Source organism: Amblyomma mixtum, chromosome 5 (assembly GCF_055824585.1).
Source record: "Amblyomma mixtum isolate Tamu chromosome 5, ASM5582458v1, whole genome shotgun sequence".
NCBI lineage: Eukaryota > Metazoa > Arthropoda > Arachnida > Ixodida > Ixodidae > Amblyomma > Amblyomma mixtum.
The window spans coordinates 162,458,017-162,478,829 of record NC_143016.1 but is presented as its reverse complement, the minus strand read 5'-3'; the positions used below and the strand labels follow the sequence as shown (position 1 = coordinate 162,478,829).

General features: G+C 45.0%; 1 protein-coding gene across 1 annotated transcript in view; it reads left to right on the top strand.

The window, feature by feature from the left end:
* LOC149344350 (uncharacterized) overlaps positions 1 to 20,813 on the top strand; it is a 77,850-nt gene that overhangs the window by 54,745 nt on the left and 2,292 nt on the right. Inside the window, exons 7-11 of the mRNA XM_089547220.1 lie at positions 916 to 1,151; positions 5,798 to 5,919; positions 11,936 to 12,056; positions 14,887 to 15,054; positions 20,558 to 20,677. Of these exons, the coding sequence (XP_089403346.1) occupies positions 916 to 1,151; positions 5,798 to 5,919; positions 11,936 to 12,056; positions 14,887 to 15,054; positions 20,558 to 20,677 (767 nt within the window). The remainder of the gene's footprint in view (positions 1 to 915; positions 1,152 to 5,797; positions 5,920 to 11,935; positions 12,057 to 14,886; positions 15,055 to 20,557; positions 20,678 to 20,813) is intronic.

Genomic DNA, 20,813 nt, shown 5'->3' with positions numbered 1-20,813 from the left:
AACCAATTCGTCTCAATTTTCGTTTTTTTCCTTCCTTCATAACTGGCACAATCTCGGCGAATGCGGTGTACCCCTTTGTTTCAGATTGTAGTGAAAAGCCAGGAAACCAAGGTGGAATGGTACCCTTACAGAATCTATGTCCATAGGTGCGAATCTTGCAGTATCTCGTGTGTGCGTTAGTTTAGGGCCAGAAATAGTCATAACTACCTTGACGTCCGCTTGACCCCTATTCTAAAGTTGGAATTTTTGCATGGAATTTCTGCATTTCGGCAGCTATAGTTTTAAATTCCAGTTATTCCTCTCAAATTCCGACGCATCTTGCGCTGGGATGTGCAACGCTACTTTTGAATCCTGGAGAGAAAATGTCTTGCGGCTGCAGCTACGCATGAACTGACTTGTTTACAGATTGATTTATTGATTGATTGATCGATCGATTGATTGAAAACATCTTTATTTGCTCAATATTCTTAGAACATGTGGGTGGGCCGCCTAGTCCGGTAGTCCACTGGCTGCTGCTGCTGCGCTGGCCCTCCCCACCAGCCAGTGCTGACGGTCAGGATCATCGCTGAGTAGAATAGCCTCCCACTGCTCCCCGGAGGGGTTTATAATGCGGTCAACTAAGGGATTAAATTGGAATGCCCACACCATGTGGTAGAGGATAGCTACCTCTCCACAGTGTGGGCACTGCGGAGAGTATAGTGTAGGGTACCACTGGTGTAACTTAGCTGGCGTTGGGTATGTGTTGGTTTGTAGTCTCCTAAGGGTGTTCTCTTTTAACTTACAGAAGTTTCTTGTATTCGTTTTATATTTCCTTGACCTCCTGTAGGAGTTTGGAATAGCCTCAGTATTCAGGCAATAAATGATCAGAAACAGCTCATGTTGTGTTCTCGCTGTTCACTTGGTGCCGGCGCGCAGGCGGCAAGCTGGACACCTTCCTCCATGAGGCCGAGAAGTCTGCGGCCACCACTTTCCTCCTCTCCTTTCCGGCCAAGATGCGCCGCGAGCTTGTGCCTTTCCTCTCCTCGTCGGCGGCCGTGGAGCTCATCAGGAGCTACGCATCACGTGGCATCCGCGGGTACGGCTTCGCACGAGCGGAGGTACCCGCTGAGCAGCTGCACAACCTGTCCGCCGACTACACCACTGTGCTGAAGGTTAGTCAAGTAAGCGTCTGCCCAGTGTGGACGCACGTTTATCCTCTGACAGCTGTATGGCTCTCTGACGATAACACGGCCCACCGACGCATCATGCCGTGCTCACAAAGTTTCATATGAGCGTTCAAATGGAATTATGGCCAGGAGGACGCCATATGATAGAGAAAAAAAATATTAAAATCCATATCTTCGCTGTGTAGTTTCTGCATCACTTTCGTATAGTTGCTATATGATTGCTGCACAGTGTTCAAAATGTCGTGTTGTGTTCGCATGCTTCCATAATAACTGTTATCCTTATAGTCTATATCACCTCCGTATGCTCTAGATGGCCTCCATATCATCCATGTGGAAAACGTGGGACTACAGAACTCGTTTTATGTAACGGTTCAGTAGCTGCCACTCGTACCATTGCGTATAATGCTAAACTACTGATCGTGGCTAACAACCTGTCGAGGCATGCTGCCGCAAAAAACAATATGCGAAACTCCTTGGAGGTCTGGCAACACAGCAGCCATGGAGCCGGTCGCCATCGCGCTCGGTCAACATGGTGCATAGCCTGCTCAGCGTGCTTTCTTAATACCGATGGGGCTGTAAATTATCTCTCGAGTAGAATTTCAAAAGCCAAACTTTGGCCGATGCACTGCGTGTACTTCTCTGCTATAACCAAATGTAGCTCCTTCCTTTTCGTTTAGGCATAGCCAACATGATTTTACTGCACGTCCAGCGCCGCTTTGAGACTGCCGCTGAAGATAGGAAGAATCAGCATTGAGAAGTACATCGGGAAAACCGAACTCTGTACCTTTGTCGTTCATGAGGCATCACCTCAAGCGTTCCCCCTTTTCTTCGCTGCTTTATTTCCAATAAGACCACTCGCTTAATGCGATACTGAGAGGTTAACTAAATTGTACGGCTTGCACACATACTTACGCACAATTGCTCACAATTGTGCTGATGACCCGGAGCAAGTTACTTCTGTAAACGTTCGTGCGAGCGGGCGTTAGCAGCTGCGTACACTGCAGTAAAACCACACACAAACTTCGAGCAGCTGCGTAATGCCATTTTAACTGCGATGTGCTACATACATCCGCCGTTTTCAACGTCACCGTTGCAGAGTCTGACGCAGCTGCCTGTGGTGACTTTCGCTCTCTTATGTTCTGACGCCGCATTTTTAACGAGATGGAAGACGTGTGCGGAGCAGATATTGCGCTAGTAGGAATCGATTTAAAACGAGCAAAAGTATTTTTCAGTGATAGTGCAAGCAGGGAATCAAGTTTTTTTCCCCAATTTCCTACTTGCAATACTGCAGCGACCTTCCCGGCTCTCAGGAAACGCGTGCTTCACTAGAGAAAGAACCTAGAGCCCTTTCTGTACGAACTTGATACGTTTTTGAAGCTTTGTGCGCTGCTGTTAAGTTAGCATGCTGGTTTCCGACACTTGGCTGATAACCAAAGCTGAGCGAAGAGTGAATGATTTTCTCGTGCAACAAGCTGCTGTTACTTGGCAGAACAATAATAAAATTACCGCCGTGGTAGCTCAGTGGTTACGGCGCTCGGCTGCTGACCCAGAAGACGCGTGTTTGATCCCGGCCGCGGCGGCTGAATTTCGATGGAGGCGAAATTCTAGAGGCCCGTGTGCTGTGCGATGTCAGTGCACGTTAAAGTACCCCAGGTGGTCGAAATTTCCGGAGCCCTTCACTACGGCGTCCCTCATAGGCTGAGTTGCTTTGGGACGTTAAACCCCAATAAACCGAACCAAACCAATAATAAAATTGATAATGCACTTGGACCCCACAACTGCATATGTAGAGAAATAAAAAGAGAAATATGTAGAGAAATTGGTGTCTCAGGACGAGAACAGCAGCTTGCAATTGGTAGCGAGGCGCTGGAAGTTGCAGGGAAATACGTATACTTAGGGCCGTTAGTGATCGACGATATGGACGATGAGAGAGAAATAACTAGAAGGATAAGAATGGATTGGATCTTATTTGGCAGATACTTGGAAATCTTAAAAGGCAAATTACCAATACCCCTGAAGAGAAAAGTATATAACAGCTGTACTTTACCAGTGCGCACCTCTTGGGCAGAAAAGTGAAGGGTCATGAAAAAAGTTAAACTTAAACTGAAAAAAACGAAGCGAGCCGTGGAAAGAAAAACCTTATGTAACGTTAAACTACAGGAAGGGGGCAGTGTGGGTGTTAGGGAACAAAGACGGATTAATTGCATCCTAGTCAAAATAAGGAGGAAGAAGTGGGCTTGGGCATGGCATGTAATACGAAAGCAAGATAATCGATGGCCGTTAAGGGTAACAGTCTGGATACCAAAAGAAGGCAAGTGTAGTAGGGGACGCCAGAAAGTTAGGTGGGCGGACGAAAACAAGAATTTTGCGCGGATAAGGTGCCATCATCTGGCACAGGACAGGGTTAATTGGATAGATCTTGAAGACACCTTTGTCCTGCTGTTGGCTTAGTCAGTCTGATACTGATGATGATGCTTGAGAAAAGCGAGATATAGCAACTTTCTCAGGTCTCAGTGGCCACCTAAACAGTGCGTCGAGGCAGGGGATGGAGGAGAAACGGAAAAAAGGTAAAGAGAAAGAGGCGCTGTAGAGCACGGCCCCGGATAAATTCTGACCACCTTGGGTTCTTCAACGTGCACTAACATCGCGTCGCACACGGGCGAGCGATCGAGGTCGGTAGCGGGTGTGCAATGAGTGCACATGACCATTATATGACGGCAAATTAATGGAAGCTTTTCTCTTCGACAGGACAACTTGCTCGAGCAAAAAAGGGGACTCAGAGTGCAAAAATTTCGTCTTTCAAGTACACGTCAATATGTTTGCGTGCGATCGACTATGCACTATCCTGGAGTTAATTCAAGAAATTTTCTCGGCATTTTGATCACAGACAACAGAGCCTGTTTTTGTCACAGTATCAACACAAATCACCTATTATGGTTAGTGAAAATTCCGCACAGAAAGGGAACGCTGTAGGCAAGTCAGCGCGCCTATACGATACAACGCACTGCCGTTAGCGTTCATTGAAACATTACCGCCGACTAAAAAAGACAAAGGGAAGCTGAAATGTAACCTGTTTTTGAACGCACTGTAGTATCCTTGTGTTGTGCAACACAGCATCAACATTTCACTTTTCACACGAAGAGCAGCAGTCTGAGCGCAACGCCGAGCGACAGGTAAAAACGTAGCGCAAAGAAACAAGGACACATAAAGACAGACACCGCACGGCGCTAACTTCCAACAATGGTTTATTTCAGAAAGGAAAGGTGGTTTTATATCGATATTACGACCAACACGCCGTCAAACCTTTCTGTGTCCTTGTTTCTTTGCGCTACGTTTTTACCTTTCAAATATGAACCAACAAGCCCAAGCATATACCCTGCCGAGCGACCGTTTCGTACCCTCGACCGAGCAAACAAGGCGGGTCTAGTCGCCAGAACCTTTAGAGATGGCGCTGCGCATTTCACATGTCGTATTTTGTTTAAATCAATTTGATGACGTTAAAAATCATTCCGCAATTAAAAACGTTCTCTTGAGGACTGTTCTTTTTCATTCTCCTGAACAAAAATGGGATCCTGCGTGGTAGTTACAATTATAATCCAGCGTAATTCTTTTGCCATTTTTTTCTTGATTTGTAATTGAATGCAGGGAGTCCACGCCTGCCAGTTTTGGAGCTTTTGTGCCGTTTGAGGCAGTGGCGAAGAGCGTGAATGATAAAGATGCAGTGGAAATAAAAAGCATATAATCGCTGCATCACCCGGAACTGCTTGGCGCAGTTATCACTGGATCAAAGACCTTTTCGACACATCACTGTTCTTTCATGTTGGGGATTTAAAGTCATGTTTCCCACATACACTAGTTGTTTCATCTTTTTGTTCCTCTCGTAGCAAAGTCTCCCTGTTCAGGTTCATGCTTCGCATCACGGTTCCAAAACAGAAGTGAAGAAGAATCTTGCCTGTTAGTCAAAACTTTGCCTTAGCAGTGAACGAAACATATGTTCTGGAGGAGGGCTAATGTTTGTGTTTATGTGATGCACAACCTGGTTTGATACTAAAAAACCGGAGCCGGGAAGTGGTGAGCTGGTTAGAAGACGCAGTTTAGGACTTACTTGACTAGGCGAATCGTAAAGAACGAAAGATAGACTCACCTTTATAATTTTGCCGCAATTGTATTTCTTGTTTTGGTGCAGAGCGTGTATCGCAAGTTGGCGTACTCTTAGTGCATTGTACGTCGGTACTGCTAAAGCATTTGGCTCAGATGTTTCGGATCAACCGCAGGCGTTGGATTTCGTGACAAAGGTACCTACGACCACTGGCTGCTCGGCAGCGGCTAATTAAGAGCATTTGTTGAACGCTTGCGAGTTCTTCCTGTAAAAATAAGAAGTTATAAATTCCAGTGAAGGTATTAATTTAAGCATGCCATGAACATAAACGAAACGTTCCTTTCGAATGACGTCACCAGGCATCAAAGTGATGCAGAGGTTTACGTTTGAAGAAGCCTAGACCACAGGACATATAAATGTTCCACCATGCTCCCTGATCTCCGTACCCTGGCGTCAGCTCCAAATTGTAGAGTTCTGTCGCCACTTACCTTCGCTGCGAATGGAAAATGACGTCACCCGACCCTCCTCGCAGCTCCTGCGCAGCGCCCAGAAGGCGGCCGTGCCCTCCTCCGGCCTCTCCTTCATGGGCGTGATGCTCAGGGCCATCAAAAGCGCCAAGGGGGCCGCACTGCCTTTCCCGACGGACATCGCCAGGTAAGGAACGCGCCGGTGCAGAGCGTTTGACGAGGAGCAAGCTTTGGGACGTGGGCGTAGGAATGACGCCCATATCGCATTTTAATGAGTCTCGAAGGTGTCCTGGCATTGCTTTTAAATATAAATAATAATAAGTCCGCTGGTCCGGGCAGCATTCCCAATGCTTTCTTGAGGCGATATTCTGAACAATTATCTGAATTCGTTTCTAATCTTTTTCAGTTATCCTTAAAATTAGGCGCAATACCATCAGCAACATAGCATAGTGGGCGAGTTGGTATTGCATCTTTAAGGAACGAAACAGCGCAACTAAAAAGAAGGACCAAGAAAAAGCGTGTGTTCGTGTCTCTCTTTTTCTTGGTCCTTCGTTTTAGTTGCGCTGTTTCGTTCCTTAAAAATACCATCAGTCTGGAGAAAAGCACGTGTTGTGCCGGTACACAAGAAAGGAGAACGCTGAACTGTTTCAAATCACCGTCCTATATCTATTACTAGCACGTGTTGAAAGCTATTGGAACATATTGTCGCTGGTTTCATACAAGATTTTTTTAAAGATTATAGAATACTATCACCTTCTCAGCATGGTTTCAGGAAAGGACTCTCCGCTGTGTCTCAACTCGTAACAACCGTACATGAGCTATCCCACATACTTGATTTATCTGGACAAATAGATGTCCCGCTGGAGACAAGGCTTATTATCAAATTGCACTTTGAGCACATGAATAACAACTGCATGTTTATTTTAAAAGCCATGGATGCTAACAGTGGTTTGAACACTGGTCTATACACAACAATTCCCGAAGCACCTTCTGGTGGCGCGTAGTGCGCTGTCATTCTAGGCTCGTCTATCAAGTATGCCATATAAGCATTCCTGAACCGCATTCGACAAATTAGTTACCTATTTTAAGGCAACTGGACCTTAAGTGGCAACTTTGGCAATATCTTGTTCAGTGTATGAAAGCAGATTCAACTTAGCGTTTTGCGCTCGTGCCTTCGTTTCCGTTCTTGCACGGTGCCTCCGCTTGTTCGCAGGTTCTTTCCTGGTAGATGACTCCAAATTATCCGATATTTTATAGGTCGCTTTAGCTCTGTGACAAAGGAAAGCACCAGCAACCTTCTACCCGCCGTGGTGGCACAGCTACATTGGTGTTCGGCTGCTGATCTCAAGATTGCGGGAGCGAATCCCGGTTACGTAGCCTCATTTTAATGGAGGCGAAATACAAAAACAACCATGGGTACCTATTTAAAGGGTGTTCGTTAGATCCGAGTTTGACACACTAAATTACCGGAGCCCTTTACTACGGCGTCTTTCCTAGCCTTAGCCGCTTTGAGACGTTAAATTCACACCAACCACATAAACTACACCAAACTTCTTTATTTCCCTGGTGGTACACTTAAGATGTTATATCTGAAGTCGATACACTAAGCACTTTGAATTCCGGGTTCAGACACGAAAATTCGTTATATCCGAGATGACACAATTGGGGTCGTTATATCCGAGGTTAACACACAGAAGTTCGTTATATACAAGGTAACTCATTAAAGTTAATTATATTCGAGTTTACAAACTAAAGTTTGTTATGTTCAAGGTGACGTACTTGGGTCCTGTATGTCCAAAGTGAGCACAATATTGTTTGTTATATCCGAGGTGGCAAACTAAAGTTCTTTATATCGAAGGTTAACACAAGAATGGCGATTATATTCGAGGTGGGATACTAAGGTTCGTTACTTCCAATGTAGTATACTTATTCGTATAGGTAATATACCAAGTTCGTTCTTAGCCCGGTGGGCAGTTTTTCACTCGCCCACCGTGGCAGCTGGGGCACCTGCCACTGGCTACTCACCGACGGAGGTCGCCATTTCCACTTGCTGAGATCCTTCCAGTGCAAAGGGATTAAGAACTGCCAGTGAAAAACGTAAGACGCCAACATTGTTACGTTTAACACAACTCGAATAACCTTTCGTAATAAATAATTTAGTCGAGGTCAGTAAGATTGAAAGAAGAAAGAAAGAAAGAAAGAAAGATAGAAAGAAAGAAAGGAAGAAAGAAAGAAAGAAAAAGGAAGAAAAAAGAAAGAAAGAAAGAAAGAAAGAAAGAAGAAAAGAAAGGAAGAAAGAAAGGAAGGAAGAAAGAAAGAAAGAAAGAAAGAAAGAAAGAAAGAAAGAAAGAAAGAAAGAAAGAAGGAAAGGAAGGAAGAAAGAAAGAAAGAAAGTATTTATTTAGCATAAAACATGACATACAAACACACAATTTCAGGGACCCAACAAAATTTGTTTAAGGGTCCCGACCACTATAAGCTATTACATATGACGTAGACGACAGCAACAAATAACGCAACTATATGGCAAAAGCATGTTACAGCAGTAGGCACTGGATACTAGTGAAAATATCAAATAAACATGTTATAATTAGAAAAAAAAACACAAACCACAGCACTAAAGAATGTAGACTAGGTTGAATTTAGTAGAAAATGTTTTAATTGATTCTGAAAGGCATGAAGTGTAGGTGAAATTTGAACATTATAATCAAGACTATTCCACAGATAAGGACTCGTAAATTGCAACGATGGACGAGTTGGGTTAGATTCATCATGGAGAGAGCGCCAAAGACGAGAACGCAAAAAGGAGGACACGGCTTGAACACTTCCTCGCAACCAAATATGTCAAGAGGCGTAGAAAAAACACATCCTCCTTGTAAAATAGAAACAACACCAAGACGCAAAATATTGAAGTTGCAGAAAAAACAGGTCAAAAGGTAAAAACCAGAAAGATATGCATAGTGGGACACAGGATATTATATCAACAAAGCCTTGTGTGATATTATGTTCGGTGCTTTCTTAATACATACTGTATCCTATGGCCTGTAACTCTGCATTTCATGCTGGTTTCATGTTTTGATCGGTGTTCCGAGTTGCTTGCTCCTTGTCTGGTTATTTTTAACCCGACAGCGTTAAAGCTTCCATTGTGCTTCCATTGATCGGGCTTCTTCGGCGTCGGAGTTGTGAGCGATAATGGGGTGGAGTAGGGTGGCCCAGGCGGCCACCTCGGAGATGCAAAATAGGTGGGCTACTAAGGTCATGTTATCTTGTGGTGTCATCAAAAACTGCCCACCGGATTGTGAGCAAACTAACCGCCGTGGCAGGTGGCAGTTATATTAATGACCGATCACGAGAGGTTGCTCGGCAAAAGCAACTTGCGTCCCACAAGACCCTCCGGTGCCAGCACCTGCCATCGCAGGGCGCTGACGCATTCCTTAACCACTGCACCATTGCGCAAGAAGTAGTATGAGGACTTCCAATGATAAATGAATATAAATTTGAGAATTACCAGTTTCGCATATACGGATATCAACTATTACACTACCGCGTCATGCACTTCAGGCGGAGCTTAAGGGTTTCCTCCAATTTTGTTTCACGAGATGAGTTTCTTTATTCTGAGACCTTGGAATAAAGATTTAGTCGTGATAAACGGTCTTGCCGTGTCGTGCATCTTCTTGCGTCCTTGTCTTTCACGTTACATCTGTAGTAGTCTACAACGCTGCGACGGTTCAGCTGCATAGTACCGAAAAAATGTGGCGTATATATATTCGCAGCTTTGCGAAGATTTTCTCATTGACAACGTTCACTTCTCAACTTTTTTCTCTCCTTCGAGAAGACCAATCTCTCGAACCTTGAGCGAAGTTGTAGTGGGCATGTGGCAGATCTCCCAAGCGAAATATTTTATTAATTTGCTCGGATCTTCAAATATTAGGTTGCACTTAGTAACCGAATGTCGCGTTTTGCTCTACTCTCTTAGTATTACCCATTACTTATGTGTTCCAACAGAGTCTGGCAAACTACCTGTATTTAAAAATAAAATCACACGGACAAAATTTCGTTACGAGATATAGAAGACCAGACTGTGGTCATATGTTAAGAGAGGAAAAATACGTGAAACAACGCGCTAGAACAACCTACGGTGAGGAGTCAATAGATTATCAGCTACCGTTATTACTAAACACGTTTCCAGAACTGCATTCCATCGCAAATGATTCTAAAACACGCTATTCTTTTAAAAAACGAGTGAAAGAAGCACTACTGCTTAAGGTTGCAGATTGTTATCAAATGTCGCGATAATATTTTCATTTCATCGTGACCTCAAAAGAAAAACCTGAAATAAAAAACAAAAAAGACAACCAATATGAACTGGCGCATATCGAATGTTAACTCAGAACCAGGACTGGCCTTCAATCGTTGTTGTTGGCGAGTTATACCCTGATAACGTTTTCAAACTGATGTTACCCGAGACGTCACCAAAGAATGTGTGAAACTGTTTTGTGCTGTTAGCTTTTTCTTGTCGATACTCTGTTTTTGCTTTTATTACTTATGTATATTTATTTCTTTTGTTTTGATTGTCTTGTTGGCTTTTTCTTGTCGATGCTCTGTTCTTGCTTTTATTACTTATGTTTATTTCTTTTTGTTTTGAATTGAAAAAGACTGCGCATGTGACTTCTCTAATGTATTACAAGGTCTCCTTCAGCAAATACTGGCACTGTTCGCCGCACAGCGTGCGTGAAGGTCACGAGGCCCCGTCAGGCGCCATATGGACGCCTTTTGCCTCGTGAACCTCAGCAGATATAAAAACAAAAATCCCCAAGTATATGTACCCTGATTCTGCTGAAATAAATTTCATTTCATTTCATTTCTCTCTCTCCTTATTGAAATTTCTCTGCGTATACATGGGCGTGCTGTAACAGTTTAATAGACGATCACCAGGGAAGGTGCTCCGGATTGAAGCTGCACAATCTTTCAAAGGATCTCGTTAAGACACTCAGTAGCAGTGTACCAAATTATTTATTTTTATTTTATTTTTTATTTACAAGATACTGCCCGCCTCAGTTTGAGGCCTTAGGCAGGAGTGGGCATATCAATTATACACCAAGAAAACGAACATAACAAAAAAAAGAAAGAAACATTGCAAGAATTTAAGTGAGAAGAAGAGACGAAATCCAGCAGTAATAATAGTAACGAAAAGTAAAGTAAAGCGCGACAAAAACAACAAGGCGCGTACACAGCAGCATGACACAACCACGCATGCTCAATCACTTGAGCAAGAAACGAAATGTACAAACAAGGAAATACTGTTAAGCATGCCGCAGAATGACTGGACCGTCGGGCATTCCACTGTACTCGAGGTGAGCGCATTACACTCACTTACTGTCCGTGGAAAAAACGAGTTTTTAAACACGTTAGTCCTGCAAGAAAATTCTTTTAATTTTAATTTCAATTAGTTCAGTTTAGTTTAGTTTATGGGGTTTAACGTCCCGATGCGACTCAGGCTATGAGAAACGCCGTTGTGAAGGACTCCGGAGATGTCGACCACCTGGGGTTCTTCAACGTGCACTGACATCGCACAGTACACGGACCTGTAGAGTTTCGCCTCCTTTGAAATTTGACAGCCGCGGCCGCGATCGAACCCGCGTCTTTTGGGTCAGAAGCCGAGCACCATAACCACTAAGCCACCGCGGCGGCTAGTGTACCAAATCAATAATTAAAAAGCGTGAAAGGAAAACATCTTTTGCGGTTCTTAAGCACCACTAATTTTATCTGAGTACGCGCGCAGAGAGTCCCAGGAATTTATGGCGGCTTTTTGCCAGTATGAACACATTTTAAAAGGCAGCGCTGAATTACGGCCACATCGGCACAATCTCTGTTCTCCAGATTTCATAAGTTTGTAATAGCAGATAGCAAGGAAGCCAAAGAAAGCATAAGGGAAGCTATTTTTATTTTCTAGGGTTCATCAACGCAAAAAGAGCGGCGTAGTCAATTTATGGGTGAAAATGCATTAGTAAGAAAGTAGACTTACATACCTACAGCGCCTTTGACGGAACAGAGAAGCCAACAACAGAGCCCTCTTGTGTGTATTTTTTTCTGTTTGTCAAATGCCCTGTACTTATGAAAATTAAGAACCGACTTACGCTTAGCAGCTTACGTAATACGCTACCGAGATTAGCATTCCATGGCACCACCTGTCGCTTCCGCAGAAACGTGGACTTGTTCATCGCCATCTCGCACACCCCCGTGCTGCCGGTGAAGGGCTGCAGGGTGGAGCCCACCAGTTCCTGGACTCACGAGCACATCAACGACTACAGCCTGCCGTCGCTGGTCAGTGCACGAAGCGGCAGCTGCGCACTCTTTACTTTTCCTGCGTTTATTTGTTCAGAGAAAAAAATCGGCCGTTTGAAGGTTTCTCTTTGCCTCGAGGACTACCTTTGCGCCGAAGTGACACTTACACGGTTTACAGACCCTCAGACTCTTAACGTAGACGGCAATGCGTCCCGGACCTGGAAGAATTTTTTTTTTTAACTACCAGGTTTCTGTAAAAGCTGTAGAGCTTTCCTCTATAACCGCACGGTTGCGCGGGGCCTGATTGACTAGGCGCTGTGTCACAGAAGCGACTGGGTCAGACGGGGGGAACGGGGGAGGGGGGGGGGGGGGGTTTAAGACGGCTGGACAGGGACTTCGGGCTTTGACTGACGTCTGACGGCAGGTCGCTGCCGGAGTATGCAAAAGAGGCCATCATGGCGGAAGCTGGGCAAGAAATCAAGGAAGCTCCCTAGGGCCGGCGGTCGTGAAGACGCCACAAAAAAGATAGTACCAAGCGATTCGGCCTGTAGAACTAGTTAGGCTCCTTGGCTCCTCTAACGTGCATCCGGGGCCTGCGACACGTTTTCTCTTCCTCGCCCTCTCATGTACCTAGGGGAAGCACAACTGATCTCGTTTCCAGACGTTGACGCTCGGGGGCCGAGGCGGGGGCCGCGTGCCTCCGGCGAAGGCCTATTCTTGCTGGACCCATCATGAACTCGCGCACTGTGTACAGCAGGCGACAATGTTGTTAGAAGCGTAGCAGAGAGATCCTTTGTGTAGGCAGGTCGCGGACAGAATAAAGGTGGAGTACATGGTTGCGGTAAGGCGGACAGACGGTTCTTGATAATCACAACTTGAACAAGGGAGGGAAAGCCTCAGGCTGATTTTCATTGTTTCGACAAGTGGACTTGTCTATGTCTCGGCAAAGCGCTCATCATTGGCGGGGTTTTAGTACGGTCTTCACTCCGAGGATGAAGGCCCGGTGAGGGGGAGGGGGGTGAAGTGGCACGGATGTTGAAATGTGTAGGGTGAATCTTGTCTAGGCATGATGACTACTGAACAGGATGAAGTGGTTGATCTGCCAGACTAAAAGAAAAATTCCAGCTCAGCTCGCAAGAATCCCGATGTGTGTATTGTGGAGAGATAGCGAAGTTGGGCTTGGAAGGCTGTTTGTCCAGCTGCGACAGATAGCTGCGTTCACCTGAAGTAGCCGAACGACATACAGGGGAGGGAGGGGGGGGGGGCAGCAGATAAAGGAAGTTGAAGAAAAAGCAAATGAGGGCGAGTTCAGAGCAAGCACTAAAGGGAGGGGGAACGGGGAAGCAATGCAGATGCATAGGCTTCCTAAGAAGTGATCGCATGATGTTCTGGGCATAAGTATGAATTGGACAAAGAGAGAACAAAAAACGAGAAGTTGTGATTGAGGGCGGCAGATCGGGGCGAAGAGGTAGGGTCAAAGAAACGATCAAGTGGCGTTTATTGTACTGAGAAATGATCGGATCATGTGCAAGACCTTCTTTAAAATGGAATTACGCCAGTTCCAGAATGTGCCTGAAAAATTCTAAGTTTCATCTTGATATCGTCATCCCTGTTTGCTATAAGGTTTTAAATCTGCGGATTAGGAATGCCTCTCTTTTTTTCCTGTCCCTTGAAGATTTGAAGCCTGACTGGAGAATGAACAATTTTAATTTCGCCGAAGTTTTGACCGCGTTGATTAAAATGTTCTGACGCTGCCTTCTGTACGGGGGCACCTAGTAGTGCTGCTCCTACAATTAGCGTGGCTGCGCGGCCGCCGGACGCAGCAACCAAGCTGATAGTGGTGTGGGCACCGCGGGTGGAGCAACTAGTACTTGCTACAGACGCAATTGATTCACATCTGCTTGATTATGACAGAATCCTGTGCCGCGTTACATCGGAAAAGAGTGGTAGCGAGGCTTTTAGGGTGACTATTCCCCACAGTCATCGAATGACTACTCTGTGCTACTTACTTGACTACCACTTGGCCGGTCACTCCAGGACCTAAGAACATGTGTGACTCTGTTACCTGCCCTGCATTAAGCGATATGCGCTCCATTGGGCCCGTTCATGCCATGTATGACGAAACATGAGCCCCGCAGTGGCGTGAAGCCGGTCGAGCGCCAGCAACCCTGGCAAATTGTGGCCTGTGACGTCATGGGAGCACCGTCCTGGCAAATGCCTTCAGCTCAGCTCTCACCCGTACGTGTTCGTAATTCCACGTAATCGTGCATATTCTGAATAGTGCCTAATAAACCCAGATTAACTCATCGGCTCTATCTGGAGCCTGCTCTGCGCTCTGCCGATGAGCCTTCGAACCCTCTGAGGTGCTACCACACACGGCATGTGAGAAGCTACGGGTATGTTTAAACCTAGCTAGCTGGGTGCAGGCTTCGCGTTCCCAAAACCTCCACATAACTAGCGCCCAACGTCGGGCGTGCAATGCTTGGAATAGATGTAAATTAGCGAAACATGATAGCGACCTAATGGATAGTTTTTTTAAGACCTGCTACTTACATTGCTGATTTTTAGTGCGACAACACTAAGAGTCCACTCACGATTTCTCCGATCTTTGTTGGAAGCCTGCTTGACCTCGGAAAGCGAGCCTCGAATGGAAACAGACACCGTAGTTAAACCGAAGTGCTATAGCGACTGATTTTCATTTCGCCTAACCACGCTAAATCATCCGTCATTTTTATTTTCACAGTAGTATATATGCCAGATATTTTTATCGCTAGTCCTATTTTGCAAACAATAATACAAAACTGCGCAACGTGCATCCGGATCTTTAGAACAGCGCGCCTCTAATAAACGCTCCTGCCCTGTATCGCAGAGTGGGACACTGGAAATGCTGAGGGATGGCCGCAACGTGAGCGCCATGCTGGCGATGTCGCTGACGCTGGGCGTTCTAGACTACGGCGTGTCTCCATCGGGTCTTGCCGGCATCGACGGAACCTGGAACGTGGCCTGTACCCACAGTCAGCTGGAGCCCTTTGAACAGGTGCGCAAGCTCAGTTATGCAAGCTCTCCTCGAATTGGGCGTTCATCAGCATTTACCTTGATATAATATACACAATACAGTTTTTGACCCTGAATCACCTTTATCTTTCTTTCTATTGCTCCCCTCTTTCCTTCGCCCTCCTCTCCTCTCCCTGTCCAATTAATACAACCAGCCGCAGCTAAGGCGCTTTAGGCTTCGGTGGTAGATGCCAGGGTTAGCAACATCTTTTCCTTCCGTTTTTATTTTTTGCGAATATCAGCACTACTCTTAATAACAATAATAATAAAAATTACGAGATGCACTTAAGTCTCCTTACGTGCGGAAATGTGAAAGGTGCGAGCGGTACACCACCTGCGCGATCTGCTGGGCCAGCGCTCTACATTGCCAGAGGGGTTTTCAGTGGGTGCCGAATTATGGCGCTACGACTGCATGCCAATCACGGAGGAAATTTACCGGAAACGAAGGAAACTTGCTGCTGGCTTGATTGCAACGTAAGTAATTAACATGCTCATAAGTGCTCATGTAGACCTCAGTACATATTTCAAAGATACGTTTTTTGCAACTGTGCATTCTCTAGACGCACCTTTACTCAGCTTCAAACGTCGTGGCGGAGCGGCAGCGCCCCCGTCTCGCACGCCGGCGTCCCGGGCTCGATTCCCATCTAGACTTCAACTCGCTTCTGTTGACGTCCCATACCTAGTGAAGTATCAGGAGACGAACTTCCGGCCACACATTTTGCGGACATTTCCCGCGTAACATATCCATCAAATGCTTTCGCATTAATGATATTGATAATAATCAAAATAGTGACCAGGCAAGGTGCGTCTCCCAAAATGACGCACAGTCGACAAACTTCCGAGCCCACGTGCTGAGGGCAAAACTGCCACGCAAGTTAACAATGAGCACGGTTAGTGAAGGAGAGACTTGGGATTTAATGGTTTGTTTGGTTTATTAACTCTACTCATTAACCTATGTGCTCTAACCAGCACCATCTCCATGTGTGCCCGCCCTTTAGTTCCACAGCGAAATTGAATATCACGCACAAGAATCTCGAGAAGGTGAACCTACATGGGAATAAAAAGAAATAGAGGTATTGCATGAGGCATAGGGCAGAAGCTTAACTGTAGCGCTTGAATTTATCAGGGAACATGATCGGAAGTCATTCTGCCTTAGGAGCCGAATTTGTTTAAGACGTTACTACTTTTTTTATATTTCGTATACCCTAAGTGCCAGAAGCATGATGGAGGGGGTGGTTTGGATGGGATTTACAAAAAGGTACACTGCAGCAAACGTAACCGGTAGTACAGAATTATACGGCTGCTAGCTATGCACCATTATCTAAAGCGTTCTTGAAGGGCTAGTTGTATAAAATGTAAAACAGTGCATGCAGTGTAATAGATGCAGTACAGCAGATGGTACCAGAAAAATGAATATTTTCGAGGGATGCCACACTACCACATTTTTCCTTGAAGCGCTAGCAATCAACTATAGTGGTGACAGATATGTGAAGGTGATTCCACTGAGCAGGTAACGGTAGACGGAAAAATTTAGACATGGCTTTACACATTGGTATATTGGACGTTTTGTATATTAGAATTCTGAATCTCTTATAATTGTCTGAACTTGCTGCGACGTATTGCGGAGTGAATTCAGTTCGTGAAGAATGTAGTCATGATAAAATACGTTGTCAAAAGGCGAAAGGCTGTGGACTTTGTGGCTAGATGCTAAAGATGGCTAACTGATCAGGAGGACACAGGGGCGCAATAAAAGACACGGACATAGAAGTAGACAGGGACGAGCGCTTACTATCAACAGGCTTTATTCGACGTAGACCGTTAATATACCTTCGCTTTACCCAAGCGCCACTGTGCGAATCACAAGCACGTGGGTACCAGAGAACAACAAAAGAAATCCAAAGGCAGGCGATTACAGAAATCTATCTAAGAAAACCATTTCGGATCGGCGAAGTATCACAGATGAATCACTGATGAATCACTGATGCAGTTATCTCCTTTTTGTCTAATGTAATAGGCTTGCACCAGTTCCCGTTCAATCTGATCGCGGCCTCCCAACAATACTTTACAGTCAGATAAGCGGGGAAAACAAGCGACCTTAGTATTCTTAGTGCATTCTTGACAATGGTCCGGGAGATGGGAGCCTGTCTTCTTTAAAGAGTTCTTGTGCTCCAGAAGGCGCTAGTTGAGAAAACGTCCAGTTTGCCCAAAGTAAACCTTCCCGCAGGTGAGCGGGAACTCATATACAACTCCTTTTTTGCAGGTTACTTGGGGCTTACGGTGTTTTACGCCGCACTCTTGCCGCTTTTCTTTTCTTCTTATGCGTGCACACAGACCGGACAACTTTCGCGGAGCAGAAAAAACTACTTCTACTCCGTACTTCCTGGCTACCTTCTTGATGTTGTGGGAAGTTCTGTGTACGTATGGTACCACCTCCGGCCTTGAACACTTCGTTGGGTCTTTCGCATTGCTCCGCTTGCTGCCCTTCAATTTTTTGACCAAGTACTGCGTCACAGCAAGGATGAGGGAATAAGGGAAGCCTGCCTTTTCCAGCCTTGAGACCTGCGACTGTGAGACCGGACTGTAAAGTATTGTTGAGAAGCCGCGATCAGATTGAACGGGAACTGGTGGAAGCGTATTACATTAGAAAAGAAAGAGATAACTGCATCAGTGATTCATCAGTAATTCATCTGTGATGCTTCGCCGATCCGAAATGGTTTTCTTAGATAGATTTCTGTAATCGCCTGCCTTTGGATTTCTTTTGTTGTTCTCTGGTACCCACGTGCTTGTGATTCGCACAGTGGCGCTTGAGTAAAGCGAAGGTATATTAACGGTCTACGTCGAATAAAGCCTGTTGACAGTAAGCGCTCGTCCCTGTCTACTTCTATGTCCGTGTCTTTTATTGCGCCCCTGTGTCCTCCTGAAAACTTATGGACCAACACGCCCAAATACAAGTACTTCTGATGGCTAACTGAGTTTTAATTTCACTATTGATGGCAGTTTGGTTCAGTTGTAGGTAGAAACAAAGAACGAGCAGAATCCTTCTATGCCATTTTTTTTAATGCGATGTTTATTGCCTCAGGGCATAAAACGGCATGTAATGATAAATGAGGATGCCTAAATAAATGAGTAAAGGTTCGCTGATCTAATGAAATCGAGCAGTTAACGATGATGAGGTCCTTGTGTCCAAGCAGTGTATGAAGCACTGTTATCGGGCGAAAGACCCGCTGCCACCAGGTGCCGAATTCTTGTCGGCTTCTTCTATGCCATTTCAAATGTGTACAGCATATTTTAAAGCTTTCAGCGGACTAATGAGTGATATAATGCTTAGCTTTATGGAAGAAGATGCCTAGGTGAAATTGCGTTTTGAAATATACCAGCATGCGATTATCATATTTAATTACATAAGAAGTGCGCACGGATCAATTGAGGTTGGTAGCAATATGATATGAAGATTTTTGTAAGAACAAACAGGCAGACAATATTAAGCCAGTAAGAAGGTAACTGGTAGAAAAGTTCTGTACACGCACAGAAATTCACAATTGTCAGTGTTTTTGTAGCGTGAGCTGCACTGACCACAATCTCTGCGTTTCGCGTGCTCCCTCCGTCGACCAGACTGCGCATGCGCGAGGAGCTAGTGACGTCACTGCGCACAGCTGGCTCGCCTCGCCGCGCGCGTTCGCCGTCGCCTCGCCGCTCGCGCTCGGCACTGCCGCGGCTGCCGCCGGCGCAGAGTCACGTGACGTCACTGCTCACGATACGTATGTCCTGGCATAGCAGAGCTAAGCCACTGCCAACTTTATTCCGCTGACTATAAGTGGCACCAAGTAGAAATTGCGTAAAAGTAGGATTGAAGAGTAGATACGTCTCTGTCACATATTTCCCTGAAGATTATACTATCATCTGCAAATAAGTAAATGCCAGAGCTAATACGACCGGGCAAATAATCAGTGTATATTACGTAAAAGGAGAGAACCATGTACGGACCGTTTCAGTACACTGGGCTATATTCTACTTGGCTGTGCATTTGAGCGGTTAGACGAAACAAATTAGTAACAGCTAAAAAAAAAGAACTCGAGCCAAGAATGCAGTTTGGCATCAACGTTAAATCGATGTAAAGCAAATATTATTAGATGCTGGCATACTGTCTCAAATGGCTTAGAACTACCTAAAAATGTTCAGCCGGTAAATGAACAGTGGTCAACGAACACTTTTAGCTTAGGAATGAATAATACTGCTTGTGTTTGACGTACAGATATCTTTCTGAAGGCTTGTCACGATGTTTAAAAAAATTAATTAGTATAAAGAAAACTAGGAAGATTTTAGACCTGTATATGTTCTAGAATCTGAGATGGAATGCTAATGATGCAAACTGGACTTTGGGTATATTGAGAATGCTTGTCACCTGATTGATGGGATCACCTTCCCGACCTTCTAATCGGCTGCTGGAAAATGAATGATTAAAAAATACAAAATAACAGCTGGTTTTCGCGAAAAATTTCGCGTTGCTTAAAGCGTGCCCAGATCAAATTATTGACTGAATGCCTCCTGGTTCAATGATTATTGTAAACATTGCTAGGTATTCGCAGTCATGCGTGGATGGAAGGGTAATATCTTCGGTGAAAGAGAGTTGCGTAAGAAAACTTTCTTAAAGCACGGACGTGCATTCGTAGAGGAATAACATTTCCAGCGCTTTAAAAGTTATAATGTGATCTCGTTTGGGTTAAAGAGGGACCAAAATTTTTGGTGCCGGTTATTTGCATAAGTGAAAAGATATCGCTGCCTTGTTTAAGCACAGCTACATACTCATCGCCAGCCAGTTTGTCACCGCTAATCCAGTGTAGTTAGATGACCGTTAGTCTAATTTGTACAGGCTCTTTTTCTTATTTTCTCATTATTTTCATTGTAAATTGACTCTCATCTTAACTGCAGTCACAAATGGAGCAAATATGACAAGATAATAGGCCCATATGCTTATTATTTCATTTAGTTTGTTCTCATTATGCTGTTTGCTGCCTTCAGGAGTGGGCGGCAAGAGACCGCAGAAGAAAATAATATCAAACTCAAGTTCTCTCTTCGTCTTCACTTGATCCACCTTGGGCTCGATGACCTCAACTTATGCATATTATACGCGCCTTCTCGCTTTGTAAGAGGAAAGGGTGCGTTTGGTAGCCAAAATTTTGGAATGCAAGTAAAATTTTTGCTCCGTAATGCATCAGTTTCCAAATTTCTTTATATCACTAATATGTGCGTCATTAAAAAAAAACTGAACTATTGCTTGTGTAGAAACAAAATCTTGGTGATGGGGTGGGGGATGCTCCTCTTGGAGCATAGCTAAAACTGGCACAAGGAAAGCACGTATTTTACGGTATTGATAGCCACCAAGAGGTGTACAAGCTTGCAAAAGTGCCCATAGGAAGGCACTCCGTTTTCCGTTAGAGAAAGGTGAAATTTTATTGAACAATCCCTGGACTCCTGGCTGTTCGCAGACCTGCCGTAATCCCCTGACACGCGGTACGGTCGGGACCGAGGACCTGCTCGTGTACGACTTCAGCAAGAAGACACGGACGTGGCGTTCGTTCGAGATCTCTGACAGCATCAGCGCCAAGGTAGGCTGAATTCGCGTAAGCGCAAGGCCCGACGTATGCGCTTCCCACTTCGGGCTGCGAAATATTTTCACAGTTGGAAGAGAACCTGTAGCGCTGAGTACTGATTTTGCCACGATGACGGCACCCGGGAGATCTT